Source organism: Hemibagrus wyckioides, linkage group LG05 (assembly GCF_019097595.1).
Source record: "Hemibagrus wyckioides isolate EC202008001 linkage group LG05, SWU_Hwy_1.0, whole genome shotgun sequence".
Classification (NCBI taxonomy): domain Eukaryota; kingdom Metazoa; phylum Chordata; class Actinopteri; order Siluriformes; family Bagridae; genus Hemibagrus; species Hemibagrus wyckioides.
This window is the reverse complement of record NC_080714.1, coordinates 6,648,675-6,671,421: the sequence shown is the minus strand read 5'-3', so window position 1 is coordinate 6,671,421 and position 22,747 is coordinate 6,648,675. Positions and strand designations below refer to the sequence as shown.

Sequence of the window (22,747 nt, the reverse complement as noted above, 5' to 3'; positions counted from 1 at the left end):
GCTTTTCAATCTGGCCTTGTGACTCTTCCTTGTGACTTGTGGTATGGCCTCTATATTTCTGCACAGTTTTCTTCGAATGGTGGATTGTGATACCTTCACACCATCCCTGTGGAGGTTGTCGGTGATGTTATTGACTATTTTGGGGTTTTCCCATATAGCTATCCCAATATTTCTGTCATCAGCTATTGGCCTTCCTGCTCAAATGTCTGTTGCTCAGTACACCAGTGGTTTCTTTCCTTTTGAGACATTCCAAATTGTCCCAATTTCTGTTCAACTCTTCTGATTTCTCCCTCTTTTCTCCGCTTTAAAACAGCTTGCTTCTCTCCCATTGATTTTCATGTTGGCTTATCCTTTTTCACAACAAATACAGTCTTCATAGGTGAAACTGAAGGCGAAAACCAAGAGTTATTTATTGCGTAAACAATCGATCTGAGAAGACGCACCTGGGCAAAACGAAACGCCTGTCGTGTTCCAATATTTTTGTTCACCTCAAAATTTTTTGGTCCGACACAAAACAAAATGTGCTATGTTTTACATCATTTAACGCGTCTCCGTACAAATACCAGGAACTGAAAGCTGAAACGATAAACGTATGAAAATTTCTTCGCGTGTTCATCTTTTGATCCCAAATGTCTCAAGTCTTCAACAAAAACAAGAGAGTTGGCTTTGCTGTTCCAATAGTTTCAGAGACTGTATATTTATATGCGGTCAGATGCCAGTTGTCACAGCGGCTTTGCTCAGATTTATTAGTGCTGGAGTTTAACAAGTAGTTATAGAAACATGATTATACTGACTTCCCCGAGTTACACAGGACCACAGCTGTTGAAAACTCTTTACAGTCAGTGGATTTTTCCCCGCTCTGTCTAGAATTACACATTTTTGTGTTAGTAAACTAGTAATTTAGTATTTAAGATAATAGAACGTTTTTCTGAATGTATGCTGATTGAATAATAAGACGATTTGTACAAGAATTATATGAAATCTACTCAAATTCTTAATGGAGACATTCCACCACTTTCTGGCAAATGACATGACATTGGCTTTGGCCTAGTTTTTTCCCCTTTTTTTTTAACCAAATGATTGACAATTCGGGTTATGTAAGGCCAAATGAGGTCATACAGGGTCATTGCTCAGAGTTCTGTTTAGAGGATTCAATAGGGTGTATTGGAGCGTAAGCCTTAGGTCAGCCTACTATAGACCTCCTACTTGCTTTATGGGAACACTCCCAGCTGTCCACAAATGCATCCATCAGTTTGTGGTCAAAGGTTATGCTGAATGTCTCTAGTCCCCTTTTGGGAATCTACAGCATTGTACTAATGCTCTGATGGATCTTTTCAAACAATTCCCTAGAACGTAAATGGAACCGTGTTTTGTTTTTCCTCTGAAAACATTTGTGAGCTAAAATGCAGTGCATTTTCAGTTCATGTTGCTAAACCCAGAAATTAGTGCTGTAGCTATTTGTAACTGTGTGTGTATATGTATATATGTATATATGTATATATGTGTATATATGTATATATGTGTATATATGTATATATATATATAGATTATATATATTATATAGATTATATATATATATATATATATATATATATATATATAATCAAATTAGATTAGAACATTTGTTAGAGCATTTCTATGTGATTTTGTGTATCCCCCCCCCCATTATTTGGTACTCTGTGCTTCTCAGTCAGATACTTGCGAAAGGTAATAATAAAATAACATGACTTGATTGGTAAGTAATGTAATACTAATCAGTTTTGGTTACCTGAGTGCGGACACTTGGTCTGAATATCAGATTAAATGAAAAAAAAAAAGACTTGCTCGCTGTCTGAACTTAGCCGAGACGACTCCCTTAGATTAGAAATTCCCTTCCCATTTTTGCTTTTTGTCTATTACCTGTAATCGAGACAATATTTTTCAATTATTATTTCATGACTTTTAAAGGACATCATTTGATGAAGGTTAGTAGGTGGCTAGTTCATTAAGTGTGAATGCTTTCGTTGGTGGATCAAAAATATGCAAAACCGACCATGTTATGTCTGAAATGTCGATAACTCAATATGTTTATTGAACTGTATAAAAGCAATATCACAGTGCAGTTGTGTTGCTGTACACAACAGCACCCTTGCTCATGTTGTAATTGTTATACTGCCTGACTCAAAGGCTCTTTAAATGTACCATGTTGATCAAATATTTGTAAACATAAAAACTGGTAAAACAAAAAAAGTTAGATATTTTCTATTCAGTAAATATACACTACCAGTCAAAAGTTTGGACACACCTTTTAATTCAGTGTTTTTTGTTTCGGGATTTATTTTCTACATTCTGGAACAATACTGGAGATTTCAAAACTATGAAATAACACACATGGACTTCAGTAATCCATATGTAACGACAACAAAAAACAGTCAGTTGTTATTTTAAGACACAAAGGTCAGGTGTTCTGGAATAGTTCTTGCAAGAACAGTATTGTCAAGTGCATTTGCAAAACCCATCAAGCAACATGATGAAACTGGCTCACATGAAGACCATCCCAGGAAAGCAAGACCAAAACTGACCTCTGCTGCAGAGGAGAAGTTCATTTAGAGTTACCAGCCTCAGAAATCACCAATTAACAGCACCTCAGATTAGAGCCGTTATGAAGGCTTTACAGAGCATCAGTAGCAGACATATCTCAATATCAACTGTACTGTGTATTTTGGCCGCCTTCAGCATTGTTTTACCATGTAGAAAGAAATAAACATCAGGAAAGACCATGGAATTAGAAGGTGTGTCCAGACTTTTGACTGGTAGTGTATATATTCACTACCAAGGTTTGTATAACCTTTGACACTATATCACATAAAACTGAGGAAATCTAAGATTGTTTTTTTTACATGGTTCATCCTTTAAATGCTTGTCTAATTGTGTTATTCATGCGTTATTATTCATTACCTACTATGAATGGTGCATGTTGGTACATACACCAATCAGGCATAACATTATGAGCACAGACAGGTGAAGTAATTAACTCTGATAATCTCCTCATCATGGCCCCTGTTAGTGGGTGGGATATATTAGGCAGCAAGTGAACATTTTGTCAGGAAAAATGGACAAGCATAAGGATTTGAGAGAGTTTGACAAGGGCCAAATTGTGATGGCTAGACCACTGGGTCAGAGCATCTCCAAAACTGCAGCTCTTGTGGGGTGTTCCCGGTCTGCAGTGGTCAGTATCTATCAAAAGTATCCTTTAAGTCCTGCAAGTACAGGACTTAAAGGATCTGCTGCTAATATCTTGGTGTCAGATACCACAGCACACCTTCAGGGATCTAATGGAGTCCATGCCTCAATGGGTCAGGACTGTTTGGGCAGCAAAAGGGGGACCAACACGATATTATAATAAGCAGGTGGTCATAATGTCATACCTGATCTGTGTATATACATATATAAAATTTGATCTAAAAATGTAAACTTTATTTCCCCCTCAGGTCAGTATGTGAGTGGTGATGGCAAATGTCATTCGTGTGACATCACTTGCTATAAATGTAAAGGACCAAGCAGCAATGATTGCCTTAGCTGTTTGTTGACTAGGTAAGTCAGTTGGAAACTTTAAGATGAAGACCATTTTCGCTGCCTATAATAATGTTTATCAGAATAGACATATTCATACTGGACAGGAGGAATCAAGAGGGTGCACTGGCTGGATGCACACTCATGTCCAGTGTGAATAGATTTTCCTTTAAAATGCCATGGTGGTAACCGCTACCCGATTTGGTTCCTCTGCAGGTTATTGGATGATGGACGCTGTGTTATGGACTGCGAGTCTGGAAAATATGAAAGGGATGGGCAGTGTCAACTCTGCCATCATACATGTCATGAGTGTAATGATGAAGGTCCTGACAAATGCACGAGCTGCAGCAGAGGTAGTTTCAATACCACCTAAGAATACAGAAAAACAGACAGGTAGCTGAATACACTGTACTGTAGCAGGGTCTAAGAATGGGCCCTGCATGATTACTAGGCTCATCCAAAAATAGTACTGCCAATATGCTATTTATTTCCATAGCGATGATGTACATTTCCTTTGCAGCCAATAGTAGTCCTTTTTTGTACATGGTATCATTCTGATTGGAGATATATGCTCTATTCTTTTAGATTTGTCCAAAATAAGAATTCTAAACAGACACGTGTTATCATCTAGTCTTAATTTTGTTCTAAGCACCAACATTATTATTAAAAGATTAGAAAACGGTCAAGAGTGAGCCTCTGCCCAGTGATGCCTTAGATTCCTGCTCTTGGCTGGTGGGAGTGGAAGTTGATGTGGTCTACTGGTGTAGCCCATCAGCCCAAGGCTTTACTGCCCACCATGGCTATATAGAGTGATTATTGGTGGATCGGTCTGGCCATTCTCCTCTAACGTCTATCATAAACCACAAAAGTATATGTTTCTGATTCCATTTAAACTCTAGTGACTGTTGGGTCTGTCGTTTGAGTTGATTAGAGCATAAATATCCAGGTATACAGATGTACAAATATACCTTGGTTAAAATCTATACCATTATACTGTCTTAAACAGCCATTTTAAAGACCATGAATATAATTTTTGTTATAATGTAATATAAATATTCCTACCCAATGTTGCCAGTATTTAATTGGAGATGTACAATGACTAGACAAAATTCTTGTGGTAAGCTAGCTAGCTCTTTTTTTTATTTTAATCAACCACCAAGCAAATGAAATGTTTTCAGAGAATGTTGTTATACCTAAAAAAAGAAAGAAAGAAAAGAAATGTAACACGTGTGAAGAACAAGAAAAGAGAAATCTTCATACCTAGCAAATTAGAGCTAATATTAAGTTGGTATGAGCGAAGTTAGCTGGTTAGCCATTTCATATTTACGTAGGTAATCTGGACATGATATTTGAGACGTATATGAAATAAAATCTTCACAGGACAGGATAAATAATCTTACCTCAGGAATTGAAAACTTACTGAATAGCTAATTACCTCAGGAAATGAAAGATGGCCAGTATGCTAGCTGAGTTAGCTGGAGGCTCTCGAAACAGGATACAGAAAAATACATTAAACATTTATATTCTGCTGTTTTTCATATTTATTTCATTTGTGTGTAATTGTTGACAGACAAGTTCAGAGTGGAGCGCTACCTGTTTGGCGGTGAGTGTCTGGAAAGCTGCCCACGGTCACACTACCACTCGGTGAAAAGCACGTGCGAGCCGTGCGATCCGAACTGCAGGGACTGCACCAATGCTACACACTGCGTTCACTGCACCTCCACTTTCTACCCTAAAGATGGCACGTGTGTCAAACTGGAGTGTGTCGACGGTCAGTTTCTCGCCTTTTCTAGAAAGTGCAGTTTCTTCAGCACAGTATTGTTTTGCATACCCCCCCCCCACACACACACACTACATTAGCTACTTGTATACCTTTTATTTAATTATCAAACATGACATCAGAATTTTATAGCGGAATAATAGCGTATAAACACGCTTACCTTTTTATAGGGACGTTTTTATTAAAGCGTCAACATTACATATTATACTTCATTATAACGTTCGTTTGAATGGAAAATTAATAAAATATCATGTTTATGGTCAAAAATAAAAACCTGCCAATTGCATCAAAAACCACCCCAAATTTTATGAACTTCTCCAATGCATTTTTTCCCGGTTAGACGTGACCAAAAGGAGCCCAATTGGGCAGGACCCTGCCCAATCTGGCAACAGTGCTAATATTAACAGGCTACTTGATGCATAAAGATCAACATATACATAGAAGTTCACAGTCATAAAAAAATATAAAGTAAGTCATAAATAGAATTTTATCCCAGCTCTAATACACTTAACATAAATCGTTTTGTACTTAAAAAGCCTCTTTAGATAGAAGAACATTTTTTTCTACCCTGATTTATATAGCATCTTATACAGAAATCAGGGGTTTCCAAACCTTTTGCAAAGGACCACTTTAATAGGACCCTTTCAGCACAGACGTATTTATATATTTTGTGGACCATGGTCCACCCAAGCAAATATTACACTTGCTGATTAAATGTGTATAGAAATATCCAATAATATTGTGACTTTTATTATTATTATTATTATTATTATTATTATTATTATTATTATTATTATTATTATTATTATTATTGAGGCATAGCACATTAGATTTGCAGTCAATAAAAATAGATAAACAGTAAGTAAGAATAATGTTCTGGTCATAATTTGTTAGTTGATGCTGTATTTTCATTAATTTAATGAACAGAGCCCAGAAATTGATTAATGATTAACAGGAGAAAAAATTATAGCGATCTCAAATATAAGGGATAATCTTTAGGTTATAAATGCTGTATCTGACCAAGTCAGATAAACTGGCAAATAACATTAAGAGTTTAGTAAATAGAATAAATAAAGTAGCTTTGATAGTATTATTTGTAACAAGCTAAAACAAATCACTTGGCTTTGATTCACTGACCCCATTTCGAGAACTACTGATTTTAATCATAATTGGATGTAGTCAGTACTATATGGTACACTATACTGTGGATATACCTGACCATGACACCAAAATGTGGTTCTTTGTCACAAAGTTGGATGTACACAATTATTATGGATGTGTTTGTAAGGTTTTAGATTTATATTTAGTGTATCTAGTGTGATCTACCTGATTCGGTATGATGGTGCCTCTGTGCACAAAACAAGGTCTATGGAGGTTTGCCAAGTTTGGAGTGGAAGAACTTCGATTGGTGTGAATAAAACCCTGACCTTAGCCCCACAGAACACATTTATGTTGAATTAGAAAGTGAACTGCACCCCAGGACGTCTCCCCCCTGACATCAGTGCTTAACCGCATTAATACTTTTGTGGATGAAAGTCAAAAGGCCATAGTGATGCTCCAAAATCTAGTGGAAAGCCTTCCCATTGGGTGGAGGTTATTATTACAGTGAAGGAGGCTACATAGGGGATTGGATGTACAAAAAGCACATATTAATGTTTTGTCCAGATATTTTTGGTCTTCAAAATCCATATAATTTCACTCACTGGTTCATAGGGTTTAAAATAGTATGACGAGATGCACAGATCAGCCATGACATTTAAAACACCTGCCGAATATTGTGTAGGTCCCCCTTGTTCCACCAAAACTGCTCTGACTCATTGAGGCATGGACTCTGAAGATGTGCTGTAGTATCTGGCACCAAGACTTTAGCAGCAAATCCTTTAAGTCCTGAAGGTTGCGAAATGGGGCCTCAATGGGTTGGACTTGTTTGTTCAGCACATCCCATCTGCTAAAAGACTCTGCTTCCATAAGGGAATACCACTGCCATGAAGGACTGTACATGGTCTGCAACACTATTTAGCTAGGTGGTATATGTAAGTGAATGCCAGGACCCAAGGTTTCTGAGCAGAACATTGCCCAGAGCATCACCCTGTCTCAGCTGGCTTGTCTTCTTCCCATAGTACATCCTGTTGCCTGCTCAGGTAAAGCACTGTCCATATGAGGTAAAAGGAAATTTTCGTCAGTCCAGGCCACATTCCATTTCTCTATAGTCCAGTTCTGATGCCTGTTATAGGCAGTTTCTGCTGTGAACAGGGGCCAGCATGGGCTCTCTGACCGGTCTGCAGCTACACACTCCCATACGCTTGTGGGATAATCAATATTATTCACTTCAGTGGTTTTAATGTTATGGATGATTGGTGTAGGTTTATCTTGCAATTTATTTGTTTTGATTTAAAAGTAATTAAAAGATTTTGAAAAACCAGCATTGTAAGTGTTTAAGCCCTGCAATGACAATTAAAACACACTAGGTGTTTGCATTTAATAATCATTTTTCCTTGCATATTCAAAGCTTAATGTTTATTCTGATATGAGTATGTATGAAAAAGAAGCAAGCCTTTTAAGGGTGTTGTTTTTGGCCGTTTCCAGTCCTTGGAATTCTATCTGACAAATCTGTGATACTGAGCCATAAATCTTTGACTATAAAAAGCAGATTCGTTTTAATGATATATTTTCCCAGCCTATTTTCTATGACTTGGTTTTTTTTGCCTATATTTTCGAATGTAAAGGACTTTAATGGCAAAGACGAGTTTGTGTTATACAAATCGTTTAATGCTAAAAATAGAGATCAATAGGGAAAGTCTATTAACCAGTTCATTTGTTCAGGGCAAGAATTTTAAGACTCTCATTTCACACCCTTCTTTCCATCTCAACCTATCAGCCTGAATCAGTACTGAATTTGTCTCAGCTGGTCACAGCATGCACTGCAGTTGATCTAATCAGATCTGCTTAACACGTTGAGAGGGAGATATGGAAAGAGTTTGCTTGTGATACTGAACCAAAGTGAGACAGACAGTGGTGGAACTCAAATTCTTATCATTAGTGGCAGACATGTATAAACAGATCCTCTGCTGCGGCCTGAGGGTTTAGCTACACACGCCACTATACACTATCTTTCGCACACATGCATACACGAACATTCCCTTCTTCAATCTTCTTCTTTTTCTCCACACAAGATCCTGCGATACGTGCTAATGAACCACACAGTCATACGCCCCCATATGTATTCTATTATATAGTATAGCTTGTTACGATGAGACCGAACCTTACTTAGTATAGCTAGCTTTAAGATTCCTGCTAGCCTTCTGAGCTAGCAATTATGGCTAGTTTAAACTGTGCTACCCCTTTGATATTAACAGTTTATGTCTGTTTTAGAAACATGCTAAATAAAAAAGGGATTTGGGGAAAAATATTCGATACTTATATAGTATATATTGGTGTGTAATGTACAGTGTATTTCAGTTAATCCCGCAGGATATCCGCATAACCAAGTTGTGTCCTGTGTACAGGTGAAGTGGCTGATACAGATCAGGAAAATTGTGTTACTTGTGAGGAAGGCTGTCAGAAGTGCCTCAAAGGTGGGTATTGCAGTATTGTTTTTCAGTTTTGTCACGATAAACTATTTACGGTGGCAAATCCAAGGCTTCATCGCACTCAGAGTGTTCAGCGTTGTTGAGACGATCGACTCGTCTGTTGAATTCTAGAGAGAGAGAAGATAAAGTTACATCAATGAGGAACATTGCAATAAATAAAAAATATTCATTCCAAAATTTGCATCTGGCACAGCAGATATTAATAGACCAATTTTAGCCATTTTGAACATTCTACCTTATCTGACACAGAACAAAAATATATTCGTGCCCAAGGAAGCAGTTTCTGGTGTGTGTGTGTGTGTGTGACATTGGAAGATGAAGCGCATAATTTAATGCATTTCTTACTAACTCTTTTCATCCATTTATATTTGAAACTGGATTGATGGCAAAGATGAAACGATGTCACACTATGTCGCGTGTGGGTCATCAAAGTGCTAGATGCACGCTGGTTTCTGTTAAGATAAGTGTGTAATCACATACGGGCCAACTGGATCAGATTAAAGAGGGGCTGATAAGAAGTGCTCCTTGAGTTTCTCATTTCCCCTCATTGTCCTGGGGGCAAAATAAAGAGGGGTGTGTGTGTGTATATGAGTTTGTCAAAACTGATCTGGGCTCAGCTGGTGCTTCTCTGTCCAAAATGTCTTTATTAGACTGTCACATTACTAAAAACCTTGTAGTACTACTAACCGGCTTAGCAGGGAATAAAACCTGGAAGCAGCAGCAGGTATTAAATGTTGACTGGCACAGCAGCTTGTCATGCATTGTTGTCCTTGTTAATGCTGTGTGAGCAAACACGCCTTAAACAAATCATCCAACCATGTCACAATGGACTCCAAACAATCTATATGCCCTAAAGGCCTACAGTTTCCTTGGCGCCTTGCATTCTTGCTTCAATTAGATAAACTATGTATTGGCCGAGCGCTTGAATGAAAGGGATATTTGCACAGTTTGGATTTCACAATGCAGCAGGCCTGAAGCTGAGTTCCTTCACAACAGTCTGATTGAATTAACCGATGAGTAAGTGGATCTAAGCTCATCTCCAATGTAGGCCAATGTTGGCTTGCCCCCTGTTGGTATACAGAGAACAAGACAACTACCCGTCTGGTTTATTTATTTTGTATGTATCTGTGCTGTTTTACTGAAGGGAACCCATTTAAAACCTAACACCAAGTATAAAATGTGTCAGATTTGTATTGATTTGTTCTCAATATCCAGTTATGATCTGATTATTTTTTATTATTATTATTATTTTTAGATGTTGCTGAAGCTAATGATAACGTAAAATGCCGTTGGTTAACTGACTAATAATTTTTATTATAATAATTTTTTTTTGTCAGATAATCCAGCACAATGCATATCCTGTCTGCATGGATATTTCAAGTAAGTCTTACAATTTGAGGGTCAATACCTTTATTTATTTATTTATTTACTTATGTATTTATTTACTTATTTATCTCTATTTTTATTTATTTATTTATTTATTTATTTATTTATTTATCTCTTTTCATTAATTAATTAATTCATTCATTCATTCATTTATTTCTAGATTGAGGACAAATTGCCATAAGATTTGTCCGGAGAAAACATACGGAGATGTCACTGATATGGTGTGCATGCCATGCGACGATTACTGTATCAACTGTGATGAGTCCCAGTGTTACTTCTGTGAAGATGACTTCTTCCTCTCAGGTGCCAAAGAATAATGTTCTGGTCATAATTTGTTAGCTGGTGCTGTATTTTCATTCATTTAAAGAATTATCATCGATCGATGACGGTTAACAGGAGAAAAAAATTATAGTGATCTCAAGTATAAGGGATAATTTTTTTTTTTAGGTTTTGCTGTTACTTTCTAAAAACCAAAAGAGCCAGAGTGTCTTTTTTCTTGTTCGTGTAGACGTTGTGGAATGAAAACACTGGCTTCTTGGACAAACATTGATCCCAGAATACAATACAGAGATATGACACAGATATGCCACAGACTCGGCTCGGCAAGTTAGTGACCTGTGAGATGAGAAATATGATGAAGTTAGCATGAAAGTCTTTGGAAGCTGATCTTTTCTGGACACATGAAGAGGTGACAGATAGGGACTAAATCCCAGTAGGAAATGTAGGAAACTATTAACCAAAGTGAAAATAAACCAACCTATCGATTAATAAAAGTGTAAACCAAATTATGATGCAAGCGGTTCATGGTGGATTTTTTCTTTAAGAAGAGTCTGGCTTGGAAAAGTCTGATGATGGTGTGTGTGTGTGTGTGTGTGTGTGCATGTGTGGTGCCTAAGGGCAGAAGAATAGAGGTTTATGTGGATGGTAGGTGAGGACAGACAGACATGCTGCTACCAGCCCATCACACCTTCTCTCCTCTGAATTGCAGCTGGGAGAAAGTATTGCTATATGGAATGAAAGAAACGTCCTTTATAGTGCTATGTTTATGCAGTCAGTCTTCTTTCCTCTTTAAGAATGCTGAAGAAATAGCATACAGTACTACGTTTGAAATACCTACATTTGCGTGTGCAATCACATTCATAACGTTTTTCTAAAATATATTAACACCTTTATAAAAAGTTTACCCGAGAGCAATGATGTCTTGTTCACGTCTAGACGGCACGTGTGTGAAGAAATGTAAGGAAGGTTTTTATCCTGACTTGAGACATGAGTGCGAGCCATGTCACCATGAATGTCGTACATGCGGTGGCCCGTTCTATGACGACTGCGACTCTTGTGAAGACAACATGCTACTGAAGAACGGACAGTGTGTCGGCATGGATACGGTGGTCCATTGTGAACCCTCACACTTTCTCAACGGTAAGGCAACGCCTAAATTTAGCGGGATATGAATCAGCTCTGAAAAATATTTTAAAAAACTTCCAATCAATCAAATACGAGGAACCAGGTGAATATGGAAAATATGGTACGTTTGGTCTGGATCATATTCTGGATCAGAAAGCAATCCATCTTAAAAATATTATAATCTTATTCGGAAATATTTTATCCAGCCAAATGTCACGGTAGGAACCAAACGAACACGGAAAATGTATTTATGTCGGTGCTTTTCCACGAGTTCCTGGCTGCTATAATTAGCATCTGCTTATAATGCGCCTCATCTTGAAGATAGTAAATCATACATTTGGTTCATCTTAAAATTACTGCTTGCTGCATAAGTGCCTTCTGTCTCCGCTCTATCGTTGTGTGTGTGTTTGCGTGTGTCTGCACGTGTGTGCGTGTGTGTGCATGTGTGTGTATGATGTATAGAACACAGAGAGTGTGAACAGTGTCATCCTACCTGTAAGCTGTGTTGGGGGCCGGGGGCTGAGGAGTGTGATACCTGCACAGAGGGTGAGTTTGCTGATTGCTTTTCAGATTCTCTTTCCTTGAAATGTTCTCATTCAAAAAATGCAATAACATTTCTTTATCTATCTGTCTGTCTGTCTGTCTGTCTGTCTGTCTGTCTGTCTATCTAGGTATGTTTTTGGATGCAAACAGTCAAAGGTGTGAATCAGCTTGCCCTCTGGGTACTTTTGGGAACAAGACGAGTGGGCACTGCAAGGAATGCCTGCAAGGCTGTGACAAGTGCAATGAACCCCAACGCTGCCTCAAGTGTAGAAGAGACCTCTACCTCCAGAACGGCTTATGTGCTGCCAAGTGTACAAAGTGCGCATGTTTTTTTTCTCTCATCATTTTCTCAACTTCATTCATGTAATAATATGCAAAATTAGTGCACACTTTCAGTTCACTACAGAATGCACATACACCGATCAGGCATAACATTATGACCGCTGACAGGTGGAGTGAATAACACTGATGATCTCCTCATCATGGCCCCTGTTAGTGGGTGGGATATATTAGGCAGCAAGTGAACATTTTGTCCTCAAAGTTGATGTGTTAGAAGCAGGAAAAATGGGCAAGTGTAAGGATTTGAGCGAGTTTGACAAGGGCCAAATTGTGATGGCTAGACCACTGGATCAGAGTGTCTCCAAAACTGCAGCTCTTGTGGGGTGTTCCCGGTCTGCAGTGGTCAGTATCTATCAAAAGTATCCATAAAGTCCTGTAGCTTGTTAAGTATCACTTAACTTACAGGACTTAAAGGATCTGCTGCTGCCAGCACACCTTCAGTGATCTAGTGGAGTCCATACCTCAATGGGTCAGGTCTGTATTGGCAGCACAAGGGGGACCAACAGAATAGTAGGCAGGTGGTCATAATGTTAAGCTTGATGGTAAATACACAACAATTTAAGTGTCATTTGTTTTCAAGGAATAAATATGGACTTGGTTTGATCCTTAAACATTTTCTAATTCACCACAACTATAGGCAACATGGCATGTTAAATGATAAATGTTCTAATTAAATACTGGCAAGACCCACACTTTTGTTTGCCTCTCCGCAGGGGTTACCCTGAAGGCGATGTTTGCCGTAGCTGTGCTGAACAATGCGCCTCGTGTGAAAACAATCCTGACTATTGTCTGAGCTGCGAGCAAAAGTACCTGCTTCACAAACACACCTGTGTGGTCCACTGCCCTGAGGGCTACTATGTCAAAGGCAACGTGTGCGAGCAGTGTCCTGACAGCTGCACCCAGTGTGACATAAAAGGCCAATGTAGTGGTAAAGACCTCTGTTATGTTGCACTGTGAAGGAAGGCGGTTAAGTCTAAAAGACATTTAATCCGACTTTCTCTGGTTCATTATTTTTAAAGAATTTTTTTTTTTATTTTTTTTTTTTTTTACAAAGACACATTTAAACAGTGTCAAGAACTTTACACAGAAACATTAATTATTAAAATAAATGATTTAAATTCCTTATGTATTTAGGATTCTTCATCGACATATAACACCAACTGTATCTTAAATCTTTTCTTCTCTCTTTCAGAATGTAAGCAGTACTATTTCCTGTATAATGGTGTGTGTTTGGACGACTGTCCGAAAGCTTACTATCCGAAGGTGCAAGAAAAGAAATGTGAGCGTTGTCATAAAGATTGTCGAACCTGTGATGGACCTGATGCGGACGACTGCATATCGTGCTGGAATCCTACAGATGTCCGTTACAACGGAGCGTGCCTGTCCACCTGTCCATCAGTCACATACCGGGACAAGACTGAATGTCGAGGTATGTCAATCTCACACACACACACACTAACCTGTGCAGAATCTGAGAGCTGGCTGTAATCCAGAACCATCACGAATGAAACATCTTAAATTCTAGTGCAATGAAACCCCTTTGGAAACACAGAGAGTGTTCTATCACTAATGGTTTTTGTGATTTAAAAAAGAAAAAAGAAGAATCCAAAGTAATTTTCGTGTATGCCGAGGCATAAACGTTTCAACATCCAGCTTTCTCGAAAGGACCTTATACTAAGGCCTCCTAATTTTTCATAATTAAATGAATCATAACGGAATATGGAAAGCGAACAACATCAGCCAAAGCTGCCACTGTACAAACAAGAGACATTGCACAACCAGATGCTGCACAGATGTTGAACAGCCTAACCCTTACAGCCTGAGACAATTCATATGGTTTTCAGTACCATACATCATGGGTTTCTTTTTTCTTTATTCTCCAAGTACTTTTGTCAGTCTAAATCTGTATACTGCTGGCATGTTTCGTCTTTTCCGACATTGTTGTTCCGATCATGGTCGCGTCTGATTGGTTGATTCGGTCTGGATGTGTCTGTATTTTGGCTACATGTTGCACTTGGAAGCAAATGACTCAAACATCCTTTACATTAAACTTTTTCCAGTATTTATTCTATTGGGACAGATCCACTGACCATCACCACAATGGTTTATAACAAATGTTGCATTGTTCTTTCTTTACTTTGTTTGCATGTATGGATGAAAGGCTAATTATAAGGAGCACAAAACAGTGTTGTAGGACCAGTGCTTTCTGTTCCAAACACTGTTCCATATGGCGTACAGACGAACTAAATATGATTTCAGCTAAAATTTGGAATTTCGCCCACAAAAATACGAGCCTGCTTTCATGGCTTTATGGGTCCTCATTCGACACTGTACGTTAGGATGGTTTCTATTTAAAACAAATTTTATATTAGGATGGTGTGAAATTGACTGGAGTGACTGAAAAACTGCATACACACACACACACACACACACACACGGGGTGCAAAGAAAAGTGAAAGGTTTGAATTTCTGTGAGGATTTGATTCCTTTGGCGATGATTTTTCTACTCTCCTCCACATCTTTATTTTCATGCTGTCAAAACACAGGAATGGAAGGAATCCGATCATGATTAATCAGATTAATACTACCTGGGTGGTGTGTGTGTGTGTGTGTGTTTTCCAGACTGTGACAGGTCCTGCCTGACATGCTCTGGCCCTCACCCTTCCTCATGCCTCAGCTGCAGGCCCAACATGAGGAAAGACGTCAATGGCCATTGTGAGTTCTATAGCAACTGCTCTCAAAACACGTACGAGGATAAAGACGGGCAGTGCAAACCGTGCCACGCAAGCTGCCTCCGCTGTTCGGGTGCAGAAGAACATCTGTGCCTCAGCTGCCCCCCTGATTATTACCTGCTCAGTGAGTTCCTGACTCTTCTTCGGTTCATACGGCTCTTTGGTACCAATTCGATAAAAATAATAAGAGTCTATTATCACTTTCTACTGTATAAACACACAGCCAAAGGGGAATACTTTATTAATCCTATGTCACATACGTTATTAATAAGAAGCCAAAAATAAAAGTGAAACAAATATTATTGTCTCTCCGCATAGATCACAAGTGTGTTTCCATGTGCCCGGATGGTTACTACGGTGACACGAAGGAGCGCGAGTGTGTTAAGTGCCATGTGACGTGTGCAGCGTGCCATGGGCATCACAGTAACGAGTGCCTCAGATGCAAAGCAGACCTCTTCCAATTGGAAAACTTCTGTCGACAAAAATGCCCTTCCAGGTGCGCTTTTCATGTTGTTTCTTTGCCGCATTGCCATTTGATATGTTTGTGGTTAAAGCATTTTTACTAAGGTTGGATGACTTACTGTTACAAATAGGATCGTGTCAGATTTGTCCCATTCTGCCTTGTCATCATGACTGGCATTTGTCATGCCATCACTAGAGGGCACCACACACTCGAACAACAAATGTGTCTCTCATCTCTGACAACCTGGGCCAAATTACAGACCAAACTAACAATATATTAGAAGCATATTCCTTTTAAACGGCTAATTGTTAAATGCTGAAGTGTAAACCCTTTGTCGTCCGTACTGCTTCAGTCTTTTATGTGATGCCGTCATGTCGTTTTTTCAGCACATAAGAATGTCTCATCAAACCATGGCTCTTTTTCCTGGCTTTTTTGTGTTCCATTAACCAAGTTATGTGCGTTGGCCCTAAATACAGGAAGTGTTTCGAAATAACAGCTGCACCAAATAAAACAAACCAAACCAAAATAATAATAATAATAATAATAAATTCTAGCTTTTTGACAAACACTATATACAATTTTTTTTCCGAGACTGATCAATTTTTCAAGTTTCTTTTCTTTTCTTTTTTTACAATATAATTTATTTATATTATTATTAATATTAATAATAATAATAATAATAATTATAATGATAATAAAATTATTAATTTATTTTTCAGTCTTTTGTACGTGCCACCAGCAACACAAGCCCTCTGCTTGAATAAACACTTGCATTTTATTTTATCTATGAAAATGTTTTAAAGGCTTTTACATAACCCTTTTTTAATATTTTTTTTCTTTATATTCTAGATATTTAATACATTGCATTGCTTATGTGCTTGAAAAAAAAAAAAAAACATTATAAAATATTTCATTTCATTTCATTGGTCTGTACCGGTTATCCGATCTATCTATATCTCAGGCGTCTTCGGGCATCGAGGCAGGATACACCCTGGACGGAGTGCCAACCTATTATAAAATATATTCTTGCGAAATCCGCACCAGAAGCTTTTGATTATATCAGAAAATGCTGTCCTTGATGACCCATATTAAATATCTCTTATGTTTTTCCTTCTGCTCCTGTTTCCTGTGTATAAGCGATGTATAAGGATAGTCAAAGATCTCATTCCGTTTCAGAGGAGCTGGAGGAGTTATCTAACTTGTAATATTACATGTGTTATTTCTAGTAAAAGTTACATTCTTGATTAAGGAGCATTAGGAAAGCAGAGCAGGTCAGCAGGCCGAGTGACGACAGGGAAAAGGTTTAGTTCTTAAAAAAAATGGGCGTCTAGATATTATTACATTTTAGTTGAACAAAGAGGAGCTGTCACTGAAGTAGTTTTTGTGTTCAACAGTGTAATTATTCATATTACTCTATATTCTTATCATCCTGATCTTGATGATTTAGACCCACATTTCCTGTATTCATATTTAGACCCACATTTCCTGTACTCATAAAGCAGATGCACACAGGAAAAATAAAATCTCACACTTTAGATACCCTATAATCATTATACATAAATGTTTAACAGCTAGCTTCTTCTAATGATTTCTGAATTTTATTACATTTTATTTTAAAGACAGAACTTTTAATGTCCTTGAAAAAAAATGATTATAGTTTTTGCAGACAATAACAATAACACAGAAACAGACCCTTTCATGTAACAACAATATGTGCAATATGATGAATGAAGACAAAAAAAAAAGAGAATGACCGTATACAAGACCAACATATCCTGCATAAGAGTAATTACAATAGTTATATTAAAATAAAATGATTGCTACAAATCTAAAATAATTGAACAGTCCTTGTGGCTTGTCAGGAAAAACTGGTTCCCACATTCTATCAGAGATTCTTTCCAGATGGAAAGTAGAATTAAGTCCAGTTAACCAGTCAGAAAACAGAGGCTGAACATTTTTCTTCCACAAAAGCAGAATAACTTTCTTAGCTACAATCATAACCGTACCTTTGGGCTGAGAGACTCCTGCAAATCTGACCAACCAAAAATTGCTTTCATCGGGTCAGGGAGTAAAACACAGTTATAGCAAAGGACTGGAAAATTTCTAGCCAAAAACTCAGAACCAGAAATGATGTGCCAGGGTACCCGCGGCAGCTTTACAGTTATCACATGCACCGATCAGGCATAACATTGAGCGGTGACAGGTGACGTGAATAACACTGATGATCTCATCATGGCACCTGTTAGTGGGTGGGATATATTAGGCAGCAACTGAACATTTTGTCCTCAAAGTTGATGTGTTAGAAGCAGGAAAAATGGACCGCTGTTCCCGGTCTGCAGTGGTCAGAATCTATCAAAAGTGGTCCAAGGAAGGAACAGTGGTGAACCGACGACAGGGTCATGGGTGGCTAAGGCTCGTTGATGCACGTGGGGAGTGAAGGCTGGCCCGTGTGATCCGATCCAACAGACGAGCTACTGTTGCTCAAACTGCTGAAGAACTTAATGCTGGTTCTGATAGAAAGGTGTCAGAATACACAGTGCAGGACGGGTCAGGGCTGTTTTGGCAGCAAAAGGGGGACCAACACAATATTAGGCAGGTGGTCATAATGTTGTGCCTGATCTGTGTACAGAGGAAATGGAAGAATAGAATTTGCTAAGTCTCAGTAACCTGAATCCTTAGGTCTTCTTCCCCTGCAGCTTTGAAATGCAGGAAGGAAAAGTCTATTTTATCTTCAAAAGCAATAAGGAGGTTACACCCCTAAAATCAACTGATCTTTAAGGTTTCATAATGTCCAAAGTCTCGAACTGACCGGTCCAGCTTGTATTTTCCCTCCTCAGTCATATAGGTAGCTTCTTGTCTATTGAATCTGCAGCTCCCTTTCATAGATTTGGTCAGTACAGAAAATTTGCAAAGGGGCATTTTATTAAACACTGAACCCATTGCTTGACTTTTATATTAAATTGGAGCATCTATCCTTCAATGCACAGCTTAATTACTGCCTATCACAAATTGTATCATAATTAAATGCAGATCAATAATAGTGGTGCACATTTCTTTAGCTTCTATGGAAACGATACCAGCGGGACATGTGAGCCCTGTGACCCGTCCTGTGTGGAGTGTTCGGGCAGTGGCAAGACAGACTGCCTAGGCTGTAGAGACGGTTACTTCCTGTTAAAACACAAAGGGATTTGTGTGCATGTGTGCCCGTCTGACCACTTCGCTGACAGCTGGAATAAAGCATGCCAAAGATGTCACTCATCCTGCAAAACCTGCGAAAGTAAGCTCCTTCTAAATGCTGTTCGATTAGAGGCTAGGTGATATTTAGACATGTCTATTCAGTTTCATTTTAAAATCCTACTTGATTAGAAATATGTAATTTAATTGCTTGCATTTCATCTGTTTTGTAGAAGAAGGACCTCTATACTGCACGTCCTGCTTTGAGGGCTTTCGAAAGTTCGGAGGAATTTGCTCATCCATGTGTCTTGCTGGAGAGTACACAGTCTCCACGGTAACACAACCGGTGCCTTCATCTTTTACCATATACAGTTTTAAAAAGGTGGACCACACACATACAGACACTCCTAAATAGAAATGTAGGTGTTGTATTATTCTGGAAACCTTGATATGATAATTGCATGCTAGTGTGTGTTGTCCATTGACCTTGAATTGCTAACACTATACACTTTCTAAACGTCGTCTTGTCACGCGCAGAGTCCAGAGGTCAAGTGCGTACCGTGTGACCCATCATGCTTAGAGTGTAAAGGGGAAGGGCGGTTCAACTGCACCAGCTGCCATGCTCTACATCGTCTCTCAGAGGATAGAAGGTGTTTAGCTTGCTGTGGAAAAGAAAATCACATGGACTCATCCCCACTGCCGTGGGAGTGCTGCCAGTGTCAAGACGGTAAAAACTTATAGCAAGTGTTAAAAACATAAAACATTTATCATTTCCATAAACAACCAAAATATGTTCTGAGATTATGATGTTTTGTTGGAGCAACGATTTTTGTTGGATGGTGGAAAAATGTGCTCATTCTTTAAAAAAGAAAGAAGAAGCCTAATATTGTGTTGGTCCCCCTTTTGCTGCCAAAACAGCCCTGACCCATGTACTCCACTAGATCCCTGAAGGTGTTAAAAGTGTCTTTATTTGTCACATATACATTACTGCACAGTGAAATTCTTTCTTCACATATCCCATCCCTGGGGGTTGGAGTCAGAGAGCAGGGTCAACCTCGACCCAGGGTCAGCAGGGTGGGTTGGGGACCTTACTCAAGGGCTCAATGGTGGCAGCTTGGTGGTGCTGGGGCTTGAACCCCAATTTTCTGAGTCAACGGCCCTTAACCACTTGAGCCACCACAATGTTAACAGCAGATCCTTTAAGTCCTGTAAGACCCCACCTGGCATCTTACTGGACTTAAAGGATACTTTTGATAGGTACTGACCACTGCAGACCGGGAACACCCCACAAGAGCTGCAGTTTTGGAGACGCTCTGATCCAGTGGTCTAGCCATCACAGTTTGGCCCTGGTCAAACTCGATCAAATCCTTACGCTTGTCCATTTTTCCTGCTTCTAACACATCAACCTTGAGGACAAAAATGTTCACTTGCTGCCTAATATATCCCACCCACTAACAGGTGCCATGATGAGGAGATCATCAGTCTTATTCACTTCACCTGTCACTGCTCATAATGTTATGGCTGATCAGTGTATATATCCTAAACTGCAGCTCTTGTGGGGTGTTCCCGGTCTGGAGTTGTCAGTGTCTATTAAAAGTGGTCCAGGGAAGGAACAGTGGTGAACCGGTGACAGGGTCATGGGCGGCCAAGGCTCATTGATGCACGTAGGGGGGTGATTCTCACGAAACCATTGAAACACCACGGCACTAATGATTCTAAATATAAAAAGTGTAATTTAGTAATATAAAAAAGCATCAGAATAAAGACAGTACTGTTCTCTACCTCGCACAATGTGTAATTTCACCATGAGAATGAATTATTTTTCTATTTTACTGCATTTTCTGCTGAAATTCTCATTACCGTAACACGTCCGGCTGTGTCAGAATGTGTGTGATGATTTAATTTAAACAAATTAACATAAAAAAAAAAATGTAACAAATTAACATTAAAAAATTAACAAAAATAAATGGATGTTCTACTAGATTATTCTAGATGACAGAATTTTTTTTTAACTGAATATTCATGTATAATAATAATAATGGAAAAAAAGTAGGAAAATGATGTGTCCATGCCTGATGTTCTCATCCTCCGCAACGTTTTTTAAGGACTGTTTAAACGCACATACAGAATACAAATAAAGTTTGATTTGAAAGTTTGAGCACACGGGACAGTTACTTCAAGATGGTGACCAGGTAAGATCATCTTTTTATATATATTTTAAATATTCTATTGTCAGAATGTTAACACGACTTTTTGATTCTCATTACCGAAACAGGACGTTTCCTACATTTCGAAAATTTTTAGATTTACATTTTTTTTTTATGAAAATGTACTTTACTGAGGTCTAATTATATGCATTGAGAAAAAAATTAGTAAAGCCATCATGGCTTCTCTATTGTTAGCAAAACATCCTGAGGCACCTCATCCTCCGCAACACCATTCTCATACACCGCAACCATTTAAGGCCAGTTGTGGTAAAGAGGACATTAAATATCTCTTATGAATTTAATATTAATTTCAAATTTCCTAAATGTTGATATTTTGCTTTATGATTTGTTTCATTGTAGACAATCAGCGAGTGAGGGGGAAAAAAAAAGCTTTAGCAAAGGTTAGGGTGACAAAGTTCAGGGAAACAACACACACACACACACACACACACACAGTAAGCATCAAATCTATACTATATGATGATGTATACATAAAATGTTTTTCCCCTATGTTATGAGACTAATTTAATGTAATGCTTTCTTTCCGCTTCCAGGAATCAAAAACGAAAACAAACTGGCAGAATAAAGAAAACTGAAGAGCAGACTAAGAAGAACAGGAAAAGAAAAAAAGACAGTGGTCAGTTATTTTTTAGTGCCATGGTAAAATGGTTCATATTTTTTTTTAGGCACACGTTGAAATGTTGTCCTGTTTATTCCTGTTTTAATGTTTTTCTTCATTTATTTTTATTTTTGTATTTTTGAAGCACTGGACAATAAAATTGTTTTGAACTTGAATGCATGATTGTGCAAATATTATCTGTTTCTTTCTGCATGATCTCAGACTAGTATACAAGTCTCAGTACAAATCTCAGACTAGTATAGTTATCATCACCGAAATAATGAACCTCATTACCGAAACCTACATCTCATTACCGAAACTCCTGTTTATTAGATGTTAATTAAATTAATAGAAATATAGTACTTTGATTTTAAACGCATGTGCAGAATCTTAAAATGATGTTCTCTCAGGTTTGTCACGTCATTTTGAAAAAATCTCAGGTTTCTTCGAAATATTTAAAATAAAATCGGTTGTAAATTGTGGACGGTGTTGCGGTAACGAGAGAAATCAGTCGCAATTTGGAAAAACTGTTAAATTAAAAATAAATATTATTTCAGAACTTGAAGTAACTGTGCATGACCATTAATAATCCATTTTTAAAACTGTGAAAATGTATTTGCTTTTCTATCAGTGTTAATGTTTTCACAGACAAGAATTATGTTCAAAAAGGTGTTAAATGGTAAGTAAAAGTTTTTAAATTAATGTTTACAAATACTCTAGACTTTATTCTTAATGTCTGGGGGAAAAAAAAAGTTAATTTAAGCATTTTTAAAATGAAGTTAATGCTGGTTCTGAATTTTATTACATTTTATTTTAAAGACAGAACTTTTAATTTCAAGTGTAAGGATTTGAGCGAGTTTGACGAAGGGCCAAATTGTGATGGCTAGACCACTGGATCAGAGTATCTTCAAAACTGCAGCTCTTGTGGGCTGTTCCCAGTCTGCAGTGGTCAGAATCT

General features: G+C 38.1%; 1 protein-coding gene across 1 annotated transcript in view; it reads left to right on the top strand.

Moving 5' to 3' along the window:
* pcsk5b (proprotein convertase subtilisin/kexin type 5b) overlaps positions 1-22,747 on the top strand; it is a 46,676-nt gene that overhangs the window by 21,989 nt on the left and 1,940 nt on the right. Inside the window, exons 21-36 of the mRNA XM_058389435.1 lie at positions 3,471-3,573; positions 3,769-3,905; positions 5,123-5,323; positions 8,839-8,907; positions 10,260-10,302; positions 10,469-10,611; positions 11,524-11,727; positions 12,175-12,258; positions 12,384-12,573; positions 13,308-13,522; positions 13,787-14,023; positions 15,217-15,450; positions 15,645-15,822; positions 18,849-19,066; positions 19,197-19,297; positions 19,501-19,690. Of these exons, the coding sequence (XP_058245418.1) occupies positions 3,471-3,573; positions 3,769-3,905; positions 5,123-5,323; positions 8,839-8,907; positions 10,260-10,302; positions 10,469-10,611; positions 11,524-11,727; positions 12,175-12,258; positions 12,384-12,573; positions 13,308-13,522; positions 13,787-14,023; positions 15,217-15,450; positions 15,645-15,822; positions 18,849-19,066; positions 19,197-19,297; positions 19,501-19,690 (2,547 nt within the window). The remainder of the gene's footprint in view (positions 1-3,470; positions 3,574-3,768; positions 3,906-5,122; positions 5,324-8,838; positions 8,908-10,259; positions 10,303-10,468; positions 10,612-11,523; positions 11,728-12,174; positions 12,259-12,383; positions 12,574-13,307; positions 13,523-13,786; positions 14,024-15,216; positions 15,451-15,644; positions 15,823-18,848; positions 19,067-19,196; positions 19,298-19,500; positions 19,691-22,747) is intronic.